The 26,519-nt window shown below is 35.8% G+C and overlaps 2 protein-coding genes across 3 annotated transcripts; both read left to right on the top strand.

Annotated features, from left to right (window-relative positions):
- LOC107583295 (phosphoinositide 3-kinase regulatory subunit 6-like) lies at nucleotides 1–20,375 on the top strand. The gene is made up of 19 exons (XM_016269473.1): nucleotides 1–74; nucleotides 1,478–1,599; nucleotides 2,658–2,737; nucleotides 4,170–4,274; nucleotides 4,649–4,740; nucleotides 4,854–4,922; nucleotides 6,803–6,935; nucleotides 7,982–8,051; nucleotides 8,895–9,078; nucleotides 10,783–10,924; nucleotides 11,015–11,101; nucleotides 12,652–13,039; nucleotides 13,140–13,233; nucleotides 13,307–13,420; nucleotides 15,786–15,896; nucleotides 18,386–18,476; nucleotides 18,826–18,881; nucleotides 18,988–19,091; nucleotides 20,276–20,375. The coding sequence occupies exons 3-19, from the start codon at nucleotides 2,725–2,727 to the stop codon at nucleotides 20,373–20,375; spliced, it is 1,953 nt and encodes a 650-aa protein (XP_016124959.1). The 5' UTR covers nucleotides 1–74; nucleotides 1,478–1,599; nucleotides 2,658–2,724.
- Nucleotides 20,376–20,454: 79 nt separating this feature from the next.
- On the top strand, nucleotides 20,455–24,145 carry LOC107583315 (major facilitator superfamily domain-containing protein 6-like). 2 transcript variants are annotated; one of them, XM_016269491.1, is made up of 2 exons: nucleotides 20,455–20,626; nucleotides 22,295–24,145. In XM_016269491.1, exon 2 carries the CDS (start codon nucleotides 22,318–22,320, stop codon nucleotides 23,947–23,949), a length of 1,632 nt encoding a protein of 543 aa, XP_016124977.1. In that variant the 5' UTR covers nucleotides 20,455–20,626; nucleotides 22,295–22,317; the 3' UTR covers nucleotides 23,950–24,145. The 2 variants fall into 2 exon arrangements, with proteins under 2 accessions (XP_016124977.1, XP_016124978.1); XM_016269492.1 differs by lacking the exon at nucleotides 20,455–20,626 and adding an exon at nucleotides 20,895–20,956.
- The last annotated feature ends 2,374 nt before the right edge of the window (nucleotides 24,146–26,519 follow it).

Genomic DNA, 26,519 nt, shown 5'->3' with positions numbered 1-26,519 from the left:
TCATGTGCGCTGCGCTCCTCTGTCATCTGTAAAGTGTGAATGAAGTGAAGCGGATTTGCATCAGACAAACAAAGGTAAGCTGATTTAAAGTGTTCTGTGAACGTTCAGAGCGTGCTTTAGTCAATCTCATGGCATACAAATCTGCCTCCAACAAATGTATTCTAATCTGTTAGTAAAATTATGGCGATGCAAATGTATTATTTACAAATTGTTTGCCTCAGTCAAGGTGCTTTACATTGTGTCACCATAATGGATCTAAAAGATTTGTTAGTTGGCCATTTTAATATAGCCATTCAAAATGGATGCTGTTATATTAATTTAAACATGTGAAATGTAAAAGATATAATAATATATTATATATTCACAATATTTATGTTAAATATAATATATTAAAGTAAAAAAAATCTTTGCTCACAATCATTTTTGAAGCACTCGTTCAGAGGAGTGAAGTATGAATTAAACATGATTTCAAAAAGGAGTTTAGAATACAGAAATGTATTTAAAATGTATATTTAAAAAAAAGCCTTTGATCAATATTGGACCAAGTTTACATACCTTAAAAATAGACATCATGTACATCAAGCTGGTTTTAGCTGGTCGTCCAGTTTGGTCATAGCTGGTTTTAGAGGGGTTTTGACCACTTCTTTAGCTGGTCTGTCTGGTCTTAGCTCGTCAGGCTTGAAAGTCAGCTTGGCCAGGCTTAGAAACCAGAAACAAGCCCAAATCAGCCAACCAGCTTAGGCTGGTTTTATCTGTTTTTGGTTGTTGTTGTTTGTTTGTTTTTTTTAGGGTTGTTTTATCTATTGTCATTAATAAGTAAAGATCAAATTTTTAAATATTAAGTGACTGAAGCCTGTTAGGTTCAGATGTTTGAAATCCCCATGTGGGTAATTATTTTACCCGTCATTGCCCTTAATTCTGTTTCTGTAAGTATTTAATTGGTCAGTGAAGTGAAACCAGAATGACCACATCCTTTTTTGATGAATGTCTGAATGCATTGAAGATTTCTTTATTCATTCATTTATTCATTCATTTTTCCTAAAACTCTTTATTAGGGGTCGTGTGCGTTGTTGGCCCTGTAAACGATCTGTATCGTTCATGTATGTTATCATATAGTCAGTCATTACATCTGTCACTGGCAGTTCCCTTTTCTTCATATCAAATGTAATATGAAGCATGGGTGGAGCTCGAGTTTTGGCCTCCATAAGGGTGTGATGTCCGGTTTTTATTTCACACGATACTTACTATGAAGTGATTTACTGCAGTTTGTGACAAGCATGAGTTTCTGAGCGAGGTGGGCCTTTCTACTCCGCACGCTGGTGAAAGGTGAAAAAAATTAGAGTCTAAAAATAGCTGCTTAGCTACACATTTGTATTGCAGGAAACCAACCGAGTCTAGTCTTCAGTCTGTCTGTGTATGAGAGAGAAAGACAGCATTTGAATGTCAAGGCAGTGAAGTGCCTGTTTCTTCCTTTTAGCACAGGTAGGCACTCATACAGATGATCTGACAGGAAGATTATTCGAATACCTTCTGCTGGGAAGCCGACTGGGATTACCACAGTTTCACAGTTCCTTGTAACAGCGGTTTTATGCATAGAAGGTAGGAATTGACTGTGCATTTCTGTTTTGCACGTAATTTTTGTCTGTAGTATAATAATAATCAAAGAATAATTTATTAAAATGTACTGTTTTGGGTGGGAAGAAAGCAGAAGCTTTTGTCAAAATGAAATAAAAATAAGGTTGTTTAGTGCAGTTGTTCTCAGTTGAGCATCAAGTGGCGACCCAATGCAATGGCCAAACGCTTAGTATAGGGAAGTAACCTTAAAATAAATGAATAGTTATAAATGAATAGGTGACATTAACTAGCTGCATAATTTGTAAAATCTTAGAACTGTACGTTTTGGGTATATGGATCACTCTTAATTGTAATGTAGATATTTCTGTAAAGCTGCTTTGAAAAGATATGCATGGTGAAAAGCGCAATACAAATAAAAGGGAATTAAAATCACACATTAAGTTTAGTAATAGTATACGATAAACCGCACAGGCCCAACAATATGCACCATTCTTAAATTAAACAATTGCATAAACAACGAAAGTGTGATTTAAATAACAGAACAAACACTATAGTATATTAAAAGCAAAGTACCGTACAGCCTTTGTCATGACAACAAAAGATATAGGAAGCATTTTCTTCTTCCTTTTTAGAGTTGCTTATTTATTTTGCTATCCTGTGCGAGATTATGTGATTAATTGCATTTTATTATTTGCATTTAAAATAATTTTTTTGCCCCGCCATCTGCGGCCTGTTTTTGGGTTGTGAATCGTCAGTTGAGAATTACTGATTTAATATGTTTGAAGCTCATTCATTTGTTAAATGTAGATATATAACTATGTCTAACGCATGATTTATGAGAAATAACAACATTTCTGTCAACATGAAAACCCCTGAGGTTTTCACCCCTTTGAATTCTGCTTCCTGTGCCGAGAACTGTAGGGTCTTTTCTGCATCCGTGTTGTGCTCTCTATTTTGACACACTGTAATCTCAATGCAGGAAATGGGCATAACATGCAGAAAAAGTATATCGTGCATTGTGATATTGCTGATGTGTCTGTGTGCTTACACAAGAGCGTGTTCTCTCTTTTTTGTGCTTGCAGACATGAAGGACCTTTCTAACTGACTCATCCATGTCATGTGGATATTATCTGAGCTGTGAACCCCACCATGGAAGAAACATGTACTAAAAACACTCTTTCCTGACACTTGCTAGTCTGTTATAGATTACCGAGTTCCGTTTCATACATTACGTTTAGTTTTATTATTGCACGGAAACTTTCTTTCTGAGGGTTTGATGTTGATGTTAAAATGGTCTAAGCTTTACATTTATTTCAGCTGTATTTTATAGTCTGGATTTCTTCCATTTTAGTAGTTTTATTCACCCACCATAGTATAATATTTATTTAATAGTGTACACTATGGGAGTACACTATAGTATATTACTGTAGACTACAGTTTATTACTGTTCAAAAGTTAAGGGTCAGTAGGATTTTTTCATATACATTTATATTTTTTATTATCATAAAATGAAAATAATAATAATTTATCATGGTTTTTCATTAACAGTATTAAGCAGCACAACTGTTTTCAACATTAAAAACCATAAGAAATGTTTCTTGAGCAGCAAAACAGCATTTTAGAGTGATTTCTGAAGGATCATGTGACACTGAAGACTGAAAATTCAGCTTTGAATCACAGGAATAATTACCCTACGCTTTACAATATATTAAAATAGAAAATGCTTATTTAAAATGGCAATAATAGTTTGCATTAATGTTGTATTTATTATATGTTTGATCATATAAATGAACCCTTTGTGAGCATCCCTAGTAAAAAATAAAAAAAACACATGCCATAATTTATTTATTATTTAAAATTTATTTCATTTTAAGTATACTTCAAATCCGTTAACATATTTATTGACACATCACTTAAGACTTACTGATATAAAATTATAATTAAACTTTACTTGGAGTATTTCTTTATTGCACAATGCACATTTCTTAATATTATGCCTAAAATGTGTTTTAATATCACTATTAATAAGGATTGTATGATCTCTGAATAATATCAGTCTTTAAATGCAAGATATTTAAAATGTACCTGAAGTATTCTTGCAATAGTTCCACTTTAGCACAATCAAATATACTTCAGTATATCTTTAGTTGGACTTCAGCACTACTTCCACACAATTAAAGTGCATTAAGCATAAATGAGTTTTAACTTAAAACTCATTTATGCTTAATGCACTTTCATTGTGTGGAAGTACACAATCAAAGTGCATTTTTTGGTATACTAAACTGGTATACTTAAGTATACCAGTTTAGTATACCAAAAGTACAATTACAGGGTATTTTTATTAAGCACATTAAAATGTAAATGTTTTTGTAGAATACTTAGCACAAAATAAATATATTACAAATACATTTTAGTATATTTTTTTCTCTATAGGGATAAGAGACTTAAAAAATCTGACCCAAAACTTTGAACAGTAGTGTATATATTAATACTTTTTCTTAAAAGCTTAAATCTGCAAATTTAGGACTGAAGTTTTCAAACTGAATTGTTCATGTTACATGAGAATTAAAGGAGCTGTGTGAACTGTTTTGCAGTCTGTGATGTGTCCTCAGTCGTGGAGTCTAGTCTCTACCACAATGTCCATTCCATCCTCAGAGAACTGGACTGTAAACCTCAGGCTGGATCAGCCTGCAATAAAGGTATCTGCTTTACTATGAAAATCTAAACTAAAAGGTCATACAAATCTATGCATTTTATATCTCTAAAATGTGTCATATAGCCTGGAGATATCATGTGTTTGATATCTGGATAGAGGTGAAAGAAAATATGCTATTCCCTTGTATATGAAGTGATTAATGGAACAGTTCAACCAAAAATGCTCCAAACCTGTATGTTAAGCATTTAAGAATGCTTGGAGCTCGATATGATAGTTCATCATAATCACATCTGCCAAGCTCTGAAAAAGCACCAAAAAGTAGCCTACACAATTCAAGATTATATGTTGTATTGTTACATATATTTAAGAAAACATCTTTGTGTGTGTGTGTGTGTGTGTGTGTGTGTGTGTGTGTAGGCATGTTGAGATGGACTCTGCATAACAGGGTGGACAAAAATCCATCTATCAGTGTCCCTCTTTTGAGGGTTCTCATAAAAGAGCTTGAAAAGGTTTGTTCCTCAGTCATTCTTTCAAGTTATAGACATCAAAGATCTGTGCAGAACATCCAAAGATTTTTACAGTGAATAATAAGCTGTTTTGTCCTTGATTTGATTTATTCCAGGCGGAGAGAATCAATTCCAAGATTCGCATTATTCCTTTACTTCACACACTTGTCTACACGGTCCTACAGGTCAGATTTCTAGCTTTGTTTTTTCCACAGCGTCTGCGAATGCTTTGTTTGTTTTGTTTTTGTTTCCAGTCAGTGATACAGAATGCGTCTGTAAGCAAATGAACCCTTTGTGAGCATCCCTAGTAAAAAATAAAAAAAACACATGCCATAATTTATTTATTATTTAAAATTTATTTCATTTTAAGTATACTTCAAATCCGTTAACATATTTATTGACACATCACTTAAGACTTACTGATATAAAATTATAATTAAACTTTACTTGGAGTATTTCTTTATTGCACAATGCACATTTCTTAATATTATGCCTAAAATGTGTTTTAATATCACTATTAATAAGGATTGTATGATCTCTGAATAATATCAGTCTTTAAATGCAAGATATTTAAAATGTACCTGAAGTATTCTTGCAATAGTTCCACTTTAGCACAATCAAATATACTTCAGTATATCTTTAGTTGGACTTCAGCACTACTTCCACACAATTAAAGTGCATTAAGCATAAATGAGTTTTAACTTAAAACTCATTTATGCTTAATGCACTTTCATTGTGTGGAAGTACACAATCAAAGTGCATTTTTTGGTATACTAAACTGGTATACTTAAGTATACCAGTTTAGTATACCAAAAGTACAATTACAGGGTATTTTTATTAAGCACATTAAAATGTAAATGTTTTTGTAGAATACTTAGCACAAAATAAATATATTACAAATACATTTTAGTATATTTTTTTCTCTATAGGGATAAGAGACTTAAAAAATCTGACCCAAAACTTTGAACAGTAGTGTATATATTAATACTTTTTCTTAAAAGCTTAAATCTGCAAATTTAGGACTGAAGTTTTCAAACTGAATTGTTCATGTTACATGAGAATTAAAGGAGCTGTGTGAACTGTTTTGCAGTCTGTGATGTGTCCTCAGTCGTGGAGTCTAGTCTCTACCACAATGTCCATTCCATCCTCAGAGAACTGGACTGTAAACCTCAGGCTGGATCAGCCTGCAATAAAGGTATCTGCTTTACTATGAAAATCTAAACTAAAAGGTCATACAAATCTATGCATTTTATATCTCTAAAATGTGTCATATAGCCTGGAGATATCATGTGTTTGATATCTGGATAGAGGTGAAAGAAAATATGCTATTCCCTTGTATATGAAGTGATTAATGGAACAGTTCAACCAAAAATGCTCCAAACCTGTATGTTAAGCATTTAAGAATGCTTGGAGCTCGATATGATAGTTCATCATAATCACATCTGCCAAGCTCTGAAAAAGCACCAAAAAGTAGCCTACACAATTCAAGATTATATGTTGTATTGTTACATATATTTAAGAAAACATCTTTGTGTGTGTGTGTGTGTGTGTGTGTGTGTGTGTGTGTAGGCATGTTGAGATGGACTCTGCATAACAGGGTGGACAAAAATCCATCTATCAGTGTCCCTCTTTTGAGGGTTCTCATAAAAGAGCTTGAAAAGGTTTGTTCCTCAGTCATTCTTTCAAGTTATAGACATCAAAGATCTGTGCAGAACATCCAAAGATTTTTACAGTGAATAATAAGCTGTTTTGTCCTTGATTTGATTTATTCCAGGCGGAGAGAATCAATTCCAAGATTCGCATTATTCCTTTACTTCACACACTTGTCTACACGGTCCTACAGGTCAGATTTCTAGCTTTGTTTTTTCCACAGCGTCTGCGAATGCTTTGTTTGTTTTGTTTTTGTTTCCAGTCAGTGATACAGAATGCGTCTGTAAGCAAGTTCCCGGCAGATGTGTTATTGTAGGAACAGTTCCTTGTGTCTTAACTGGAAATCAACATGATTGGGTTGTTTTTCAGCTGTGTGTGATGCGTGTTACTCATCGGGTTTTCTGCTTTATTTCAGTCTGTATTTATTCCAGAAGATCTATATCGAAGGATGTATTTTTGCCTGAAAAGTTTAGTTACGTTACCTGAACCCTACTGTGCAATCGCTCTCAACTATGCAAGACAGATGAAAATGGAACAAAATGCACCAGGTAATATATACAGTTAGATTAAAGCAATAAAAGCATTTTTGGTGTAAATCTGGGGTTAAACCAGAATTAAACTGGGACGCTTTCCATGTATCAAGAAAATTGTTAAACTGGATTTTTGGAGTTTCATTTTCAGTAAGATGCACTCATTTAACCTGATTTTGTTTACATGAGTATTTCTTACTAACCACCATTCATGCGAGGAGACAGCATGTTTGGATACAGTTTATCTAGATCAAATTTAAGACATTGCGAAGATGTACCACAGATACGACTTAAAGGGGTCCTATTATGCTTTTTCACTTTTTCAACTTTAGTTAGTCTGTAATGTTGCTGTTTGAGCATAAAAAAGATCTGCAAAGTTACAAAGCTCAAAGTCCACTTCAAAAGGAGATATTTTATTTAACAGAAATCACTTTTCAAAAACTACAACGAACGACTCGTTTGGACTACAACGCATACTTTCCGGGATTTGTGATATCACAAATATCGACGAATGGGACGAGACCTGGTTGAGCTGCACTAGAGAAGGCAACGAGTGTTATCACTATGTCGGAGGTGTTGTAATAATGGGAAGTCGTGGCCTAATGGTTAGAGAGTCGGACTCGTAACCCAAAGGAGTCTTGTACCGGTAGGGATTGTAGGTGGGGGAGTAAATGTACAGCGCTCTCTTCCACCTTCAATACCACGACTGAGGTGCCCTTGAGCAAGGCACCGAACACCCAACTGCTCCCTGGGCGCCGCAGCAAAAATGGCGTGTGTGTTCACGGTGTGCGTGTGTTCACTTTGGATGGGATAAATGCAGAGCACTAATTCTGAGTATGGGTCACCATACTTGGCCACATCTCACGTCACTTTCACTTAAAATATGTGAAAAATAATGTGTTTTTCGAACAACCTCGTATGAGAGCCTGTTCTAGTACTCCCCCAAAACAAAATCAAGACTTTGTAAAAGAGCATAATAGGACCCCTTTATATATTCTGTTTTCGATACTAGCATATTCATAACATTGAAACATTTTTCAGGTGCTGTTTTTAATCTATTTTAGGAATACTGTATCAGAGGAGAGTCAGTGCCGAACACAATCTATGCAATGATCTTTATCCACTCCATGAGAAGTAAGTGTAATACCAGGTTATTCAGATTCTCATCATTTTACATACTACTGTTCAAAGGTTTGGAGACAGTAAGAATAATTATTAATAAATCGATGCTTATTTTAATAAGGATGCATTAAATCGATCAAAAGTGACAATAAAGACTTTTTCACATTGTTAAAAAAAATATTTCAAATGAATGAATTTATGCTTATATTATTTGTAATAATTTATATTGTAGCTTTCATAAAAATAATAATCAGCACAACTGTTTTCAACATTGATTGAAAAAAAATCTGAAATGTTTCTTGAGCAGCAAATCAGCATATCAGAATAATTTCTGAAGATCATGCGACAGTGAAGACTGGAGACCTGAGTAATGATGCTGAAAATTCAGCTTTGCCATCACAGGAATAAATTCACAGTATTACTATTTCTACTGTTAATTTTTTATCAAATAAATGCAGCCTTGGTGAGCATAAGAGACTTAAAAACATACAAAAATCTTATCGACCCCGCACTTTTCGAATGGTTCTGTTTTGCAGCCTCTCCACCTTGCTTTAATTTTTGAACAAACGGTTGCTTGTTTCTGAATCAGATATTATTTCTCTTCTTTATTTTTATTATTTTTGTTAGCGATATACTATTCTTAATAACTAATTTCACCTACATATTTAAATTCTGCCCACATTGCTCAGTAAGTCAAACCATAGTGACTCATTTACGATTTTTCTTATTACTATGCCTTTTTACAAGAAAGAACTTTACATGTCTGTGCCCAATCCACAGTTCATTGTTTTATTCATAAATGCATAACTCACCACTCATCACTGTGTGCAACTCTCTCCATCTTTCTCTCATCAGGGTGTTTGTGTTTGTAGATCCTGTTGTGTTTCCTCTGTCTCTGGTGAGTGCGCTCAAGGCTGATGTGGAGTGTGCAGACCCTGGTAGAGACTCAATGATCTACAAACGCAGAGTTTTACTGCACACAATGCGAGCTGGATTAGGAAAGAAGTGCCAGGTTGACCAGCTCTCACAGTCTCTAGAGGTTTGTGGTGTTTAAAAACATCTGTTATATATTTTACCCATCTCATATTTATCCCATCCCACCCATTTATATATAATACCCATCCCATAGGATTAAATTATTATTATTTTTTTTTATTATATACACTACCATTGAAAACTCTGGAGTTGGTATAATTTTTTTTTAAGAAGTGCCTTTTACTCAACAAGGCTACATTTATAAAGACTATATGAATTTTCAGCATCATTCCTCCAGTCTTCAGTGTCACATCTAATCAGAAATCTTTCTAATATGCTGATTTGCTGCTCAAGAAACATTTCTTATAATTATCAATGTTGAAAACATTTGTGCGGCTTAATATTTTTTGTGTGGAAACCATGACATTTCTTGATGAACAGAAAGTTAAAAAGGTAACACTTTACTTGAAGGGGTGTGCATAAGACTGACATGTAACCCTACCCCTACCCTTACCCCTAACCATAGCCCATAACAAAGACATCTCAAACAATGTCATCTGTGCATTAAAAATTACATAACTGAGCGAATGACACTTAATGACAGTTGTCATAAACATGCATAAAAACCCTTCATATTCATGACATGTGTCATGTCATGATTATGAAGGTGTCATGTCAGTCTTATGCACACCCCTTCAAGTAAAGTGTAACCGTTAAAATTAGCAGCGTTCATTTGAAACATAATTTTTTTTTGTAATAATGTAAAAGTCTTTACTGTCAGTTTTGATCAATTTAATGCGTTTTACTCAATAAAATAAAACTGAAATAAAATTTTCTGTGAAAAAAAAACTGTATAGATTAAGTTTTACATGGGTTAATATACTTAAAAAAACAATTACATTTTTGTATATATGTATATATATATGTATAATCTTATGGAAGATATTGCAAACGTATGTGTTTGGAGAAACTATAAGAGCGAATTTCAGTAGCAAAAAAACCTGTAGCACAATATCACATGTGGTGAAGCTTGATAAATATTAGGGGTTGCACCGACTAGTCGACTTCAATGCTCTGCCATGACGCTTTAAGCTTGACGTCGACTAGTCGCTGGTCCTATAGAGGGCGCAACAGGATAAGAAATCTTTGAAGGACTTCCACATTTTTTCGCTCCATTTCCAAACAGTTAAAATGACAAATAAATGCATGCTCTGAAAGCGCTTCACAAGACATGTGTGATTATATTACTGGATGCTCAAAATTGAACGGTACGATGCACGTAATCGCTGTTCTAATCTAATGCGTTGCTGCACTGTAATGCACACACATTACAGACAGTAGCTCCTACATCACGCACACGCGTGCACAGAATCATTCAGCGCGGAAATGTATTGTCAACACTGTTCTGTGATTTCTCAATAAAATAGCTTAGAAACTGAAAAGTTCAAGCATATATTTCTTAACTAAATCCCACAGCTTCACTACTAGTAGAGAGACACTGCCAGGTAGAATTAATTCACACACGCAATCACTCTCACTAATGCATTCATATGAATGTAATCTTTACTGTGCTACTTTATCTGTATCTGATTTAGAACGAGCAGAAATCTGACGACTGATGATAAAAGTCGACTTTAAAAAATCAGAAGTCATTCAACCCCTAATAAATATAATCAAGTTTGATCCTGTTAATCATTTAAGATGTCCATAAAGTCTTTGCTGTAAAATCCTGTACCCTATATAACTGTGCATATTTTGTTTATTTCAGCATTTAGGTGAAGAGCTGGCACTCCACTTCCAGGATCTAGTCACCATCCTAGAGCAGAGAACAGAAGATGGACCTTCTGATGATAATCAGTACAAAACAAGATTGCAAGAGTTCTACCAAGACATCCTGACTGCTGCCAAAGGTAGAAATGTCCTCAACACTTTCCAGTAAGACACTATTTATTCCAAACAAGCTCAAACATGTAGTTATTTCACACGTTTGGTCTTTTTAGATCCGTCATGTCCAGCCTCGCAAGCAGAAACTCAGCTGCCCAGTCCTGAGGTCAGCTTCCATGTCTGGACCAAAGAGGATGAGATATGTGAGCTCAACTGCTGTTATTTCAACAAATGCTTGTACCCTTAAAACTAAGAAAGCTTCTTTCTGCGACAGAAAAAAAATAAAAGGGTAATTGTGACCTTTTTATCTCACAATTCAGACTTTTTTCTTGACGTTCTGAGATATAAACTGCAGGTTTACTCTGTAAAAAATTAGGTCGTTTTTACAAAATAATTTTGGCAGCTGTTGTTGCCATAATAATTTTGTAAAAAATACAGAAAAACAGAACAAACTGTAAATTTTACGGTATACACAAGAAGATTTGAATCTAAACCAGTAAATTCAACAACGCATACTGCTACTTAAATCTATTTTGTACTTTTAACATATACTGACAACCACCATAATAACGCAGATGGTAAAAGATGAAGCCTCATGAAAAATCAAAGTTCATAACAAGTAGCTTTCCCACAAGCTGAAGTATATAGTATACAGAAAGTGCCATTCACCGAAACACAAAACACCTACATGGTGACACACATGACACTAAAATAATGCAATAAACAGTCATTAAACAACCGAAGATGTAACATAAACCCCAAATGAACATAACTGATAACATAAACTATTAAGAAACATGATTATTTAAACAAAATACTTTCAAATGTGGAGTGTCACGCAGGGAATTCTGGGAATATCAGTTAAAACATTTTTGACTTTAAATTATACATTGATTTGTTCTTTTTTACTTCTAAAAACTTTTTTAAAAATTTACAGTTTTTCCCTGTATATAGTATACTGTGGAAACGTACTGTTAACCTATTAACAGTTTTTTCCCGTAGCATTTTTATAATATTTTACAGTTACAATTACACTAATGTTTTACAGTGTAGAGCTCACAATTGTGAGATGTAAAAAAAAAAGATATAAACTCACAATTACGAGAGAAAAAAAATCAGAATTGTTAGATAAAAAGTCACAATAAATTTTTTTATTCCATGTTGAAAAAAAAGAGAGAAAAAGAGAATTACAATATGTAAATTCAGAGAAAAAAGTCAGAATTAGCAGATAGAAAATCATAATTTAGAGAAATAAAAGTCAAAATTGTGAGATGTTAACTCGCAATTTCGAAAAAATGCCTGAATTATGAGATAAAAGGTGTTGATTACCTGTTAATTTTTAATTCTCTGGTGGAAAAAAAGAATTGTAAGATGTAAATGTAGAATTCAGAGAAAAAAGTCAGAGTTGTGAGACGTTAACTTACAATTGTGAGATATTAAAAAAATTGCAATTTTCATAAGAAGAGTCTGAATTGTGAGATTAAAAAAGTGGCAATTTTTATTTTGTATTTGTGGTGGAAACAAAAAAACTGAATTGCGAGATGTAAACTCGACATGCAGAGAAATAGGACAAAATAGTGAGAGTTCTGCCTTTTTTTCTCTGTATTGTGAGTTTATATCTTATAATTTTGACTTTTTTTTCTTTTTCAAAATTGCTTGTGAAATTATTTTTTATATTTTTATCTCATGGTGGAAACAAGCTTTCATGTAAAACAAATCCAACACGGTGCGTTTTACATTTTCTTTTAAACAGGGAATGAGCTGGTTAACTTTGCACTTATGGTTCCTACGGACCGAAACTCTGCTTGTCTGGATGAGGATGACCTGAAGCGTACTTCTGTTGTGTCCACCGTGTCCACGGACAGCGGCATAGAGGGAGACATGCCCATCAGCGAGCTCTCCTCTATAATGCTGGAGTCTCAGGGCGGCCCAGAGGAGCAGAGCAGCTCTCAGTCCTTCAACAGGAGGCCGTGTGTGCGATGCCCCAAAGCTGGCAACAGAATGACGCTCATGATGGAGGCCATTAAGGGAAATGGAGGATACAGCCTCACTAAAGAGGAAAGGAACCTCACGGCCCGGATCCTTGTAATGGGTGACGACAGAACACTAGGACGGCTCGCCAAGACTCTCCACACTATACGGTAAGATGTTTGCATCCATTCTTTTACACATTTTGCCTTTGCATTTAAAAACGTTTGAGTCTAATTTCTGATGTTTTCATCTTTCTATGTTTGTGCTCAGGAAAAGGGAGGCACGACATCTGCTGCTGACAAAGAGAGTGAATATGGAGATGTATTACATTCCAGTGACTGACCAGACGCTTTCTCCTGTTCAGGTAAAATAGATTTTGCTTTTTCATTTAAAAAACACCAGCAATGACAGCTCACTGTAATGCATGTGCTTTCCAGGAGGGTGTTCCTGAAGACATGCTGACATTGGCAAGATATTTGGGAAGCGTGGATCCGTGGTATGACTGTAATATCAACGGTTTGGGAGCCATGATACTAAAACTGGCCCAGATGGTACTTATTACACTTTTGAAGAGTCCACAATATAAATGGGAATTTTTTTTCTCATTTCTTCTTTTATCTACTCCGGGATCCTTTGCAGTCCCATTAACAATATTTTAATGGGAAAAATATGTGGAAAAAAGAAATGAAATTCCATTATTAAATCAGTTTTTTTTTCAGTAAAAATGTTAAATAATCATTGCAACATGTATGTTTACATCTTGCATAGATTAAATGAAATTACATTTACATTGACAAAGATTAATGAGAATGAAAGTGGAAAAATATTTAAATGATTTATTCTGAGTCCTGTTACAACAGCACAGAAGACTTTGTGTATCTTTATCATTTCTATAATGTGTGGAGTGTGAACTGAGAACATGCTTCTCTGCTTGGTTGCTTGATATAAATATATATAGGCCTATATATTTAGAGATTTGGGGAGTTTTTTTAACCTTCCTCTTAATTGATGTCATTGTAGCAGTGAAGTCAAAGGGAATCTTCGGACCCCAACACCTTCCCGCTCATCTCAAATTCCGGATCCTTAGCTGTTCCATCAGTCTTTTAAATGCTTTTATGGGATAAATATTATATTACATATATTATTGTATTATATTATATTACATATATTACATAAATACGTGTAGAATAATCATTGCAAAAGTTATGTTTACATCTTGCATGGATTTTCAAAATGACAGTATTTTTTGTTTGCCTTAACTAGGCTATATATTAAGTAACAATACTAAACAGACTGAAAATGTGATAGAATTTTTCATTCTTTTATTTTTTTTATACTGACAAAGTGCATAATATGTATATTTAACATCACTTTGTTATATGAACAACTAGTCAGAAACAACACTGATTGATACAGATATTTGTAAATGTGTTCGGTTCTAAAAGAACCGGATCATAAGGGTCATTCGTTCAGGAGTCAAACTACATTGGAGATGGTGTATATTTTTGAATCACTAAAAGGAATCGGCTCATAAAAATTATTTGTTCGGGAGTCAGACTACACTGCGGACACTGCACAGTATGTGTTTGATTCACTACGAAGAACCGTCTCATTAAAGTCATTCGTTCGAGAGTCGGAGTACGCTGGGTGTGCTGAATGTGTTTGATTCACTATTAAAAAAATTAAATTAAGGTTCATAAGAGTCATTCATTCGACAGTCGAACTGGTTGCATTGTATTTTTTGGATTCACTAAAAAGAACCGATTTGTTTGAGAAACGGACACTAGGGATGCTGTATGTTTTTGATTAAAGGCACAACATGTAATTTTTTGCCACTAGAGGGCACATATTCAAAACAAACAAAGAAACAAAGGCGTAGTTTGATAACGCTGTGACTGAGTGTGGAATCATGGGAGTTGTCATCTTCATCCCCACAGCCGAAGCAATCCGATGGGACTCGGGCAGAAATCATGTTCATGGATGAGCTAATGTATTAAAAATGTATTAACGTCGTAGAATGAAGCAGAGTGAGGCGGCAAGCCGTCGAAGCAAAACGAGGCCGCTGAACGAGCGCGACACACGGCTCGAAAGCAGCGGAGTTTTTATTATGCCACAGTCCACCGCTTCCGCTCCTTCCAGAAAGCAGCGGAAGTAAGCAGCGCTGTTTTATCATACTAGATACATTTGAACGTTCTGTTATAATGCTACTCTGTGCGGTCGTCACCTGTCTAATAAAATGCATAGCATATTAAAGCGTCTTTGGTGTTTCCATGTTTTCTACAAAACAAAACCGGAAATCGAGGGTGTATGACGTCATTGGCTGGCGACACAATGACACTATAGTACTAGTTAAAATTGCTTATTTCTCTGGATTTAAACATTCTTCGAAACATTTGGGATAATGTAAGTACACAAGTCAGCAAAATATACAAAACTGTTCTAGTGGTTTTTGGATATTTTAATAAAAAAATCTTTTTTAGATTGTGCCTTTAACTAACTAGCTCGTAAGAAACATTTCTTTGGCGGTCAGCTGCACTGTATGTGTTGATTTTCCAAAAAGAACAGACTCAAACGTGTAATTCGCTCAGCAGTTCAACGTTAGTAGTTGCGCTGAATGTTTTTGACTCTACTGTTACTTTAATAAGGGTACATTCGTGTAATTATTTCAGTGAAATTAAGATCATGTAGGCTAACTGTTTTTTGAAATTATTTCTTGGTGTTTGAAAAATGCCGTAAAAATTGGTGTTTTGCAATTTATTTATTTTTTGCTATGTTTACCTTTGTATGTATGTCTGTCTACAGTTATTATTTGCCAAATCAAACTGAGAACATGCTTCTCTACTTGATATAAATATATATGTATATTTAGCGATTCAGGGAGTTTTTAAACCTTCCTCTTAATTGATGTCATTGTAGAAATCAACTCAGAGTGAATCTTCAGACCCCAACACCTTCCTGCTAGATATCATCTCATACTACACACGTGTCAGCCAGCGTCCGGTGCACCTTCCCATCTACTCTGTCAAGGTTGGATTGAATTGTGCGATGATTATTTTAATTTAGTCATTTAGCAGACGCTTTTATCCAAAGTGACTTACAAATGAGGACGATGGAAGCAATTAAAGTCAACAAAAGAGCCATGATAAGCAAGTGCTATAACAAGTCTCAGTTAGCTTAACACAGTACACATAGCAAGGCTTTTTTTAATTATATAATAAATCAAATGAAAACAGATATAATAGAAAAAGAATAGGGCAAGCTAGTGTTAGAGGCATTTTATGCTTTTTTTTTAAAAAGCAGTTAGTAACGAAAAGAGTGTAAGTCTAAAGGGGGCAAGTTTTTTTAAAGAATAGAATTAGAATAGAGAGTGCTAGAGTTAGAGGGTCAAATAAAGATGGAAGAGATGTGTTTTTAGGCGATTCTTGAAGATGGCTAAGGACTCAGCTGCTCGGACTGAGTTGGGCAGGTCATTCCACCAGGAGGGAACATTTATTTTAAAAGTCTGTGAAAGTGATTTTGTGCCTCTTTGGGATGGCACAATAAAGCAACGTTCACTTGCAGAACGCAAACTTCTAGAGGGCACATAAGTCTGAAGTAATGAATTTAGGTAAAGGGGTGCAGAGCCAGTGGTGGTTTTGTAGGCAAACATTAACGCCTTGAATTTTATGCGAGCAGCTATTGGTAGCCAGTGCAAATTGATGAACAGAGATGTGATGTGCATTATTTTTGACTCATTAAAAATGTATCTTGCTGCTGGATTCATTGTAAAGGTTTGATAGAACTGGCTGAAAGACCTACCAAGAGAGCATTGCAATAGTCCAGCCTGGACAGAACAAGAGCTTGAACAATGAGTTGTGAAGCATGTTCCGAAAGAAAGGGCCTGATCTTCTTGATGTTGAATAAAGCAAATCTGCAGGACCGAGCAGTTTTAGCAATGTGGTCTGAGAAAGTCAGCTGATCATCAATCATAACTCCAAGGTTTCTGGATCTTTTTGAAGGAGTTATGGTTGATGTGCCTAACTGGATGGTGAAATTATGATGAAACGATGGGTTTGATGGAACCGCAAGCAGTTCTGTCTTGGAAAGGTTGAGTTGAAGGTGATGGTCCTTCATCCAGCAAGAAATGTCTGTTAGACAAGCTGAGATGCGAGCAGCTATCTTTAGATCATCAGGATGGAATGAGAGGTAGAGTTGAGTGTCATCAGCATAGCAGTGATATGAAAAGCCATGTTTCTGAATGACAGAACCTAGTGATGCCATGTAGACAGAGAAGAGAAGTGGTCCAAGAACTGAGCCCTGAGGCACCCCAGTAGTTAGCTGTTGCGACTTGGATACCTCACCTCTCCAAGACACCTTGAAGGACCTATCTGAGAAGTAAGACTCAAACCACTGGAGTGCTATTCCTGAGATGCCCTTTGCCAATGGGGTTGACAGGAGGATCTGGTGGTTAACTGTGTCAAAAGCAGTAGACAGATCCAACAAGATAAGTACTGAAGATTTGGAATCTGCTCTTGACAGTCTATGGGCTTCAACAACTGAGAGCAAGGCAGTCTCAGTTGAATGTCCACTTCTGAAACCAGACTGGTTGCTGTCAGGGAGGTTGTTCTGTGTGAGAAAGGCAGAGACTTGGTTGAACACAACTCGTTCAAGTGTTTTTGCAATGAAAGGAAGAAGGGAAACCAGTCTATAGTTCTAAAAAAGAGATGGGTTAAGGGTGGTTTCTTAAGTAGTGGGGTTATATGAGCCTGTTTAAATGCTGAGGGAAAAACACCAGTGTGAAGGGATGTGTTAATGATGTGAGTGAGTGCAGGTACAACTGCAGGAGAAATAGCTTGAAGGAGATGAGATGGAATAGGATCAAGTGGACAAGTAGTAGGATGATTAGAAAGGATGAGTTTGGAGACTTCTGCCTCAGAGAGTTAAAAGAAGGATGTGAACAAGTGTATGTTTGCTGGTAAGATGTGCATGACAGATTGTGGTGTGGAAAATTGTGCACTGATGGTTTTAATTTTATTAAAGAAGAACGTGACAAAGTCTTTAGCTGTTAGAGTTGATGAAGGAGGGAGAGGAGGAGGACAAATGAGGGAGGAAAATGTTTTAAAGAGCATGCGAGAGTTAGACGAATTGTTAATTTTGTTATGATACTATGTCCTTTTAGCTTACCAAAAGTTTTTCATGATTGAAGAGAGGGTGGATTGATTTCCATGTCAAAAGGTGAAAGTCTGGTATTATGTTTTTAATATACACTACTATTTAAAAGTTTGGTGAAGTTTATTCCTGTGATGCAAAGCTGAATTTTCAGCATCATTACTCGTCTTCAGTGTCACATGTGAATAAAAGTAATACAATCTTTCAAAATAAAGTGTTTACTTTTGAATAAAAACATTTAAATTAAATACTTGCTTAATGTGCAAAAAATAATATGCAGAATAATTGCATAAAGTTTCTACTGTATGCATAGTGTTCTTACAATACAGAATCTGTCATAAAAGTTTTGGTGTTTACATTTCTTTTAGGCCTCAATAAGTGATAGAGAAAAGGAGATGGGAATGTCTTTGGCGACAAGTGGCATGTTGATCAGCGTCTTGCCTTCATGCAGAGTCAGAAGTATATCACATACTTAAAATACTAAAACATTCTTTGTCATTGCTATAATGACAGCGTTGCTATTAGTGTTAACATGATTTTATTTTAGTTTCATTAATATAATTTTGTAGTATTTATCATTTTAAATCATATTTTATATTTTATTTTTATATTTTCTGTTTTTATTTTCATTTTAGTTAAAGTTTTTATTCTTTTTTTAAGATGATTTTTTATTTTTTATTTTGTTTCATTTTTAGTCATTTTAGTACTATTAGTAAAGGAAAATTTGAAATGTTCCCTCGGCAACGAAAACAGCAAAGAAATAAAGACACAGGTTTCCTCACTTGTAATGTGGCGCTTTGGTCTACAGGTCTACACAGTGTCAGCATAAGTTTCCAAGATATGAATCCCACAAGGCCCAGCACAGTAAGTGAACATGTTAAACTTATAACAGTGATTTTTTTCTGTTCCAGATGTTACATTTAGTCATCTTGAATGAAATACTGAGGTAACAATCCTGTTTTCTCTCTAGCATTCATTCAGAGCTGTTAGTGCCAATATCAGAGTTCTAGAGGCGCGGACATTCACAGTCTGTTTGGATAAAGATCCACGTAAAACATTTAAGAATGTCCAGAGGTGAGCATTCAGATTATAATGCCTTTCTATACATAAAATATCAACAGTATTGACCTTCTTTTTTTGCTTTTATTAATGGCCAACATGACCTTTTGTGTGTAACACATGTTCCAGAGGAATCATACATGTAATCTTTTGCCCACAGCGTTGAAGTTTCTCCATGCTTGGACCCGGGAGAAAGTGTTTACTTTTGAATAAAAACATTTAAATTAAATACTTGCTTAATGTGCAAAAAATAATATGCAGAATAATTGGATAAAGTTTCTACTGTATGCATAGTGTTCTTACAATACAGAATCTGTCATAAAAGTTTTGGTGTTTACATTTCTTTTAGGCCTCAATAAGTGATAGAGAAAAGGAGATGGGAATGTCTTTGGCGACAAGTGGCATGTTGATCAGCGTCTTGCCTTCATGCAGAGTCAGAAGTATATCACATACTTAAAATACTAAAACATTCTTTGTCATTGCTATAATGACTGCATTGCTATTAGTGTTAACATGATTTTATTTTAGTTTCATTAATATAATTTTGTAGTATTTATCATTTTAAATAATATTTTATATTTTATTTTAATATTTTCTGTTTTTATTTTCATTTTAGTTAAAGTTTTTATTCTTTTTTTAAGATGATTATTTATTTTTTATTTTGTTTCATTTTTTAGTCATTTTAGTACTATTAGTAAAGGAAAATTTGAAATGTTCCCTTTGCAACGAAAACAGCAAAGAAATAAAGACACAGGTTTCCTTGTAATGTGGCGCTTTGGTCTACAGGTCTACACAGTGTCAGCATAAGTTTCCAAGATATGAATCCCACAAGGCCCAGCACAGTAAGTGAACATGTTAAACTTATAACAGAGTGATTTTTTTCTGTTCTAGATGTTACATTTAGTAATCTTGAATGAAATACTGAGGTAACAATCCTGTTTTCTCTCTAGCATTCATTCAGAGCTGTTAGTGCCAATATCAGAGTTCTAGAGGCGCGGACATTCACAGTCTGTTTGGATAAAGACCCACGTAAAACATTTAAGAATGTCCAGAGGTGAGCATTCAGATTATAATGCCTTTCTATACATAAAATATCAACAGTATTGACCTTCTTTTTTTGCTTTTATTAATGGCCAACATGACCTTTTGTGTGTAACACATGTTCCAGAGGAATCATACATGTAATCTTTTGCCCACAGCGTTGAAGTTTCTCCATGCTTGGACCCGGGATACTCCCATCAGCCGAGTTCAAAATCCAAGTACAGTTTGGGAGAGAGAGGTGAACCGCTGGGCAATTAAAGTTGCAGCGTAAAGGCTCATGTGACTGCTAATTTTATACTGTAAGTTCATCTTCTCACCAACAGGTAGCGTAGTAAACTAGTGTTTGCTCGATACGCTGAGGTCGGCCATTGGTTGTTTGGCAAAGAGAAAGAAAACTTGTTACACCTTACCTGGATACGGTGTGGACATGAAGAGCCAAAGAAAACTTTAATCGACAATATTCTGTCAAGCAAACCATGAGTTCACGGATAGGCTACGTTAGATCTCAGGTAAACGGCAATCTCGCGACGTGTCACAACAGGTGCACGATGATGATGTTACCTGTACGGAGAGTTTGTCGTGAAGGCTACTCTTGCAGATGTTAAAAAGTCTGTCTTTTTTCTTCTTCTTTAAGCCAGCTCATACGATTTGCAAGATTACAAGAGGCTTTTATGGAAAACATCTGCTTAAACTCTAAGAGGTCTTTCTGGTTTCATTTTGTGAAATTGCGATACACTGACTGCACGCTCTCTTCCGTATTTTTTAACATACACTTTTAATTTACGTTCCTCTCATACGATGTTTCGTTTTCTAGAAGTGTCCTATTTTAGGAAATCATGGTGAGGGGATGTGTTGTGTGCATATGATTTAAATGCAGGTTACTTGATAGTTTTGCTCCATATGGAGCCAATTGACCCATGTTGTTTGTTATGTTATAAAGTACAATGATAATGTCATGGGTATGAAACACCTTGAAGTACCATTTAAATACAATAGTGCATTGTTTTCTTTGGTGTAAAATAGTGTTACCCATTAGAAATAGACAATGTAAAATGAAATATAATTTCTACCAAAGAGTACTATGGTATTACTATAGTACTGCTATAATAGCATTTAAATGTGTGTGTGTAGATAGATAGATAGATAGATAGATATAGATATAAAAAAATGACATAAATGGGTAATATATATTTATGTAGGCTATTTATATTTATTGTATTTATTTAATATTTAATTGAAGGTAAATAATATCTGTAACAAAGGAACAAAAATTCTAAACATTCCACAAAAAGTACCATGGTACTACCATAATAATGCCGTTTTTTTGTTTGTTTTTTGACAAACTGATACAACCACTTTACCATTATATACGGTTCTTAAAGGGGTCCTATTATGCTCTTTTACAAAGTCTTGATTTTGTTTTGGGGGTGTACTAGAACAGGCTCTCATACAAGGTTGTTCGAAAAACACATTATTTTTCACATTTTACATTATTACAACACCTCTCTCCCCAGTCTGGCATGAACGGCTCGAATAGCTCCTGTATCAAATGAAGGCCCGCCTTCTGAAATACGAAATGTGCTGTGATTGGTTAGCTGGGCCAGTGTGTGCTGTGATTGGTTAGCTGGGCCAGTGCGTGATGTGATTGGAAGCACTCGGCGCCTGGTCGGGAAATGTCATGCCCCTTACCATAGCCGCCTGCGAGCTTCAGGGTAAATATTGCATCAAAATCAAATCTATTTGAGTTCGATTTAAACCCGGATGATTGTAACCACTCTAAATTTGTCTGTCTTGGGAAAGCTAGCGTGTCTCTGACATAGTGATAACACTCGTTTCCTTCTCTAGTGCAGCTCAACCAGGTCTCGTCCCATTCGACGATATTTGTGATATCACAAATCCCGGAAAATATGCGTTGTAGTCCAAACGAGTCGTTCGTTGTAGTTTTTGAAAAGGGATTTCTGTTAAATAAAATATCTCTTTTTGAAGTGGACTTTGAGCTTTGTAACTTTGCAGATCTTTTTTTATGCTCAAACAGCAAAATTACACTAAACTAACTAAACACTAACTAAAGTTCAACACTAACTAAAGTTGAAAAAGCATAATAGCACCCCTTTAATTGACCTGTAAAGTTGCATATATTTTTTCACTTAATTTTATTTTATTTTTAATCCACACAGAGTGCTAACTGAAGTCGACAAACATGATGAAGAAGGGAGCAATGCAGAAGAGCAAGCAGTGGAATGTGAAGGGAGCCTTGCGGCTGGCGGGCGTCTTTCACTTCCTCCATTCCTGTGGCTCCGGTTGCCTCCTTCCCTTCCTGACCCTCTACTTCCGACACCTGGGTCTCAGCGCCACCATGATTGGTATCATCATGGCGTCCAAGCACCTGCTCGCTGTGGTGTGGCGCCCGTTATCCAGCGTCCTCGCCAGACAGTACGACAAGCGGCGGGCGGTCATAGTGGGCTCTCTGCTCAGCTCGGCATTGGTGGTTTTGACTCTTCTGCTCTTCCCGTCCACAGGAATCCAAGCTGAAAGTGGATGGTGTAACGCTAGTCAACCTGATGCTGATCCCACTGCCATTCTAGAGAGGACGACGGTCCCATCGCAATCAAACGCTACGGTTTACTCAATAAACCAAATATCTGTAAGTACCGAACACCCTGTTGAAGTTACCACACTTGTAAGCTCCAACTGGTCAGCACGAGGCCTGAGATCTATGAAGAAGCCTGAACAGGAAGAAGATCCTCACAGTGAGTTCCTTGGGAGCCTAAAAGTTATGGATGCCCAGCATCAGATGTTCTTTCTGGTTCTCATTGTGATGGGTTTGTGGGAGTTAATGGCCGCCCCGTTGGAGTGGACGGCGGATGATGGACTCTACGAATACTTGGATTTCATAGACGCCACCGATCGCTATAATGGTGTGAAGGTCTGGAAGCCACTTGGAGCCGCTTTTGGCAACTGTATGGTTGGAGTTCTTGTAACCAGCCTGTTTTGTCTTACAGGAACTACATTGGAGTTTTACTCCTACACTGTATTTATGATCCTAACCATCCCTACAGCTGCACTGCTACCTATCTACCTCCGCAAGCGTGAGCGGCCCACTAGTGGAGGCTTTAAGGCACTACAATTGGTGCATGGGAACTCGCAAGCGATACTTTGTGCCACCACTGTCGTTTTGATGGGCATGGTGAGCTCAGCTGTGTCGGATTTCCTCTTATGGCACATGCAGGACTGCGGTGCAACCGAAATCCACATGGGCATCTCTTTAGCCTTGGCTCACTTATGCCAAACTGGCTTTGCTCCAATTGCTAGCCATCTCTCCCGGTTTCTAAAGTACCACGGTTGGTTGCTAGTACTCGCCGTTGTTAGTTTAGCCCTGCAGTGTCTTTATTATTCCTTCCTGTGGGGCCCATGGGCTGTAATACCCGCTCAACTGCTGGCGGGCTTCAGCACCGGCGCCCTCTGGTGGTCCATAACATCGCAAAGCGAAGACATCGCCACTCCCGGCACCGAAAAGACCATTTTAAGGCTGTTTGAGGTGCTTTCTCTGGAGTTGGGAGCGGCGTTTGGCAGTCTAGCGGCTGGGTTTGTGGTGCAAAAGTTTGGGGTCCAGGTGCTTTTCCAAGGCATGGCGGTCACTCTGGCTTTGTGGAGCAGCACTCTTGCCGTACTCAAATGGAAGATTCCTCGGCAGCGCCGGATAAACTATTCACGCCTGCTGGCCGCCGACACAGAGATGAGCGAGTCTGAGTCAGACCAGGAGAACGACTGGCTTGAGACGGCTATGGAAGACACCAGAGGGAATAACAAGTGGACAGTGGATCAATCTTAATCAATGGAAGCAAAGAGTGACTTCTTAACAGAGGGCAAAGAAGAGTGAAATAACACTGAAACTGTTCAGTACACTGAAAGGAATTATTTTCTTACTCTGTATTTTTGTCTTGTTTTCCATTACAAAAAAAGATGCATTTATTATGCAAGTGATGACATAACCAATGACATAAGTTTTGTTTTCTAATATAATGTATCAAAATTAAGTAAGTTTATGATTAAAAAAGAAATATATTTGTCAGTGGAGTAAGAAAAATAACTTTGAAGTCAAAGGGACAGGTAATTTTTTCTTAACCCATTGATACCCTGTTTTGTAATTATTATTATTATTATTTATTTTATTTTTTTCAGAAAACAACTCCATATCTTGTCATTATACTTCTCAAGATATTAAGTCTTGTTTTCTGGGGGGGGAAAGTATGTTTATACTTAAAACAAGAAAAAATATGTCAGTGGGGTAAGAAAAATAAACATAATTTAAAGGGAATTATTTTTCTTACCCCATTGACACCACATTTATGACTTAATATCTGAAGTCATTTTCATTCTCAAGTAAATGTATCTTGATTTAGTTTTTGAAATATTTGTAATAAAATCAGACAAAAAAAACTAAGTAAGGACATATTTTATTTTTCATCAAAATTTCCATCATGGATGAAGTTATATGAGTTAATTACTCTCTCAAGACAGATACATCTCTATTTGGGATTATTTAAGGCTTTGAGAGAATCATTACAGTATACTTGAATATCCCAAAATGTACATCATCTGTTTTTTTGTGAAGATTTGTTGTTTTACAGGCCAGCTTTTTCATAAACTGATGGACTATGACTGGAGATGAGCTAATCTGGTTTGTTTGCTTACAGTAAGCATGTCTTCTCTGCCACACAAGCAAACATCTTCACACCCTTTCTTTACCACTCATTGTTATGGTTTGCAAATATTTGTGATCTGAAGCTGAGCATCAGTTGCCTGTTATGCAGAGACTTTGTTTTTTATTTATTGTGCATGAGGCACTCACATTTTCCACAGTTAAGTGTCAGTAGCACAGGGGTTTATTGAAGAAAATCATAATAAAAGTATCTTATTTCCAATTTAAGGTATTGGGAACACTTGGCTTAGAAATTAAGTTTGCCAAACCTGTATTGAGGGGGAAAAAGCTTCCCAAACTTGTTCTTGAGTAAATGTTCCTGTACAGCTTGTAGAGCAGTTTGTAGAGTGGCATGTCTGTGACTGACAACTCTTTAAAAAAACAGAGAGAGAGATGGGAATACATATTCTTAACCTTTCATTGTTTGAAATCAAAAAATATCTATTAAATAATTTAATCTTTCAACAAATGCAGGAAGTCAAGCGTTCGTCATTTTGTCTAAATGTAACAAGGGGTGTACTTTGACCCAGCATTTCATGGCATAGCAATGTGTCAGTGTTGATGTGGTTTCCTTTAGATCAGAATTAAAGCTCAAATCTAACAGCATTGACCCCAGGGTCAGACCACATAGCTAAAAGTGCTTTCTCCTCAAAGGGTTGCTTCAGAAGCATAATCTATCAATGCAACCAGGCTGTTAATGGTTCAGCAAGATGCCTTCAAATTATAACACTTCCTTAAGATGAAACCCAACCCACACAAACATTTTCTGTAGGCCTCATTCACGGTGCAAACATACTGTATGTTTAACTTTTATGTCCTGACTGTTAACTGGGATAAATCACTTGTTTTACAGTTCAAATTAATTTAAGCACATGCTTGTGTTATCATAGAGGAAAGGCTGTAGCGCTGAAAGTGTTTTCTAATGAAACAGTGCATTAATGTCACAGTGCCTGTCTGCTTTTTCCTTTTTTGAATATGAACATTACAAAGGCATCGAGTCCACTGACCCAAAGATTGAGAGCGATTCACATTTTAAAGGTAAATACTCATTATAATTTGCTTTGGTTATATTTATAACCTTTGACTTTCCACAAATATTCGAACTAACAGAAAACATCCCAAGAAAATATGTAAATATTTTATTTATATGATTTTACATAAATTTGCGCACCTACTAAGTAACAGTATTTTTCAAAGGTTTTTCTTCAATTTTAATGGGATTTTTAAAAAAAATTGTATTATTTAATTAGTATTTTTAAACCATGAACCAATTTATGTATGACAAGAATTGTATGTATTTATTTTATTAATTGTTTTGGTAACATTTCAACCAAACGTTCTGACAGTTAACACTATAGTTGTTAAGCACTTGAAATCAAAAAGCATACACACTTTCTGTGTGTCCATATTACTTTTTTATAACCTCCTGGGACGCAGGAATAGACTTTTGTCCTCTGTAGTGGACATTATATTTTAGTGAATTTCAAGAGTCCGTGCATGCCATAGTTTTAAGTCTGGATGTCCTGTAACGAGCACATTCAGGGTTTTTCAGAGATACCAAATGATTGGAAGTTTCACCTTGACCACTCCATCTCCTTGGGCTTAAAAAAAAAAGCTAACAATTTAGTTATAAAATGTAACACTCTTATGGAAATATGATAATATTTTGTTCTTATTTAAATCTAATTTTTAAACTCTTT

The sequence above is a fragment of the Sinocyclocheilus grahami genome, unplaced genomic scaffold, assembly GCF_001515645.1.
Source record: "Sinocyclocheilus grahami isolate Dianchi unplaced genomic scaffold, SAMN03320097.WGS_v1.1 scaffold52.1, whole genome shotgun sequence".
Lineage (NCBI taxonomy): Eukaryota > Metazoa > Chordata > Actinopteri > Cypriniformes > Cyprinidae > Sinocyclocheilus > Sinocyclocheilus grahami.
This window is presented reverse-complemented; position numbering and strand designations above follow the sequence as displayed.

Bases quoted from the DNA above. Each gene is read 5' to 3' on its own strand.
- LOC107583295 (XM_016269473.1), top strand. The intron at 4,275-4,648 runs GTATCTGCTTTA...GTGTGTGTGTAG, and splicing joins TGGATCAGCCTGCAATAAAG to GCATGTTGAGATGGACTCTG. The intron at 18,882-18,987 runs GTAAGTGAACAT...TTTTCTCTCTAG, and splicing joins ATCCCACAAGGCCCAGCACA to CATTCATTCAGAGCTGTTAG.
- LOC107583315 (XM_016269491.1), top strand. From the start codon at position 22,318: ATGATGAAGAAGGGAGCAATGCAGAAGAGCAAGCAGTGGAATGTGAAG.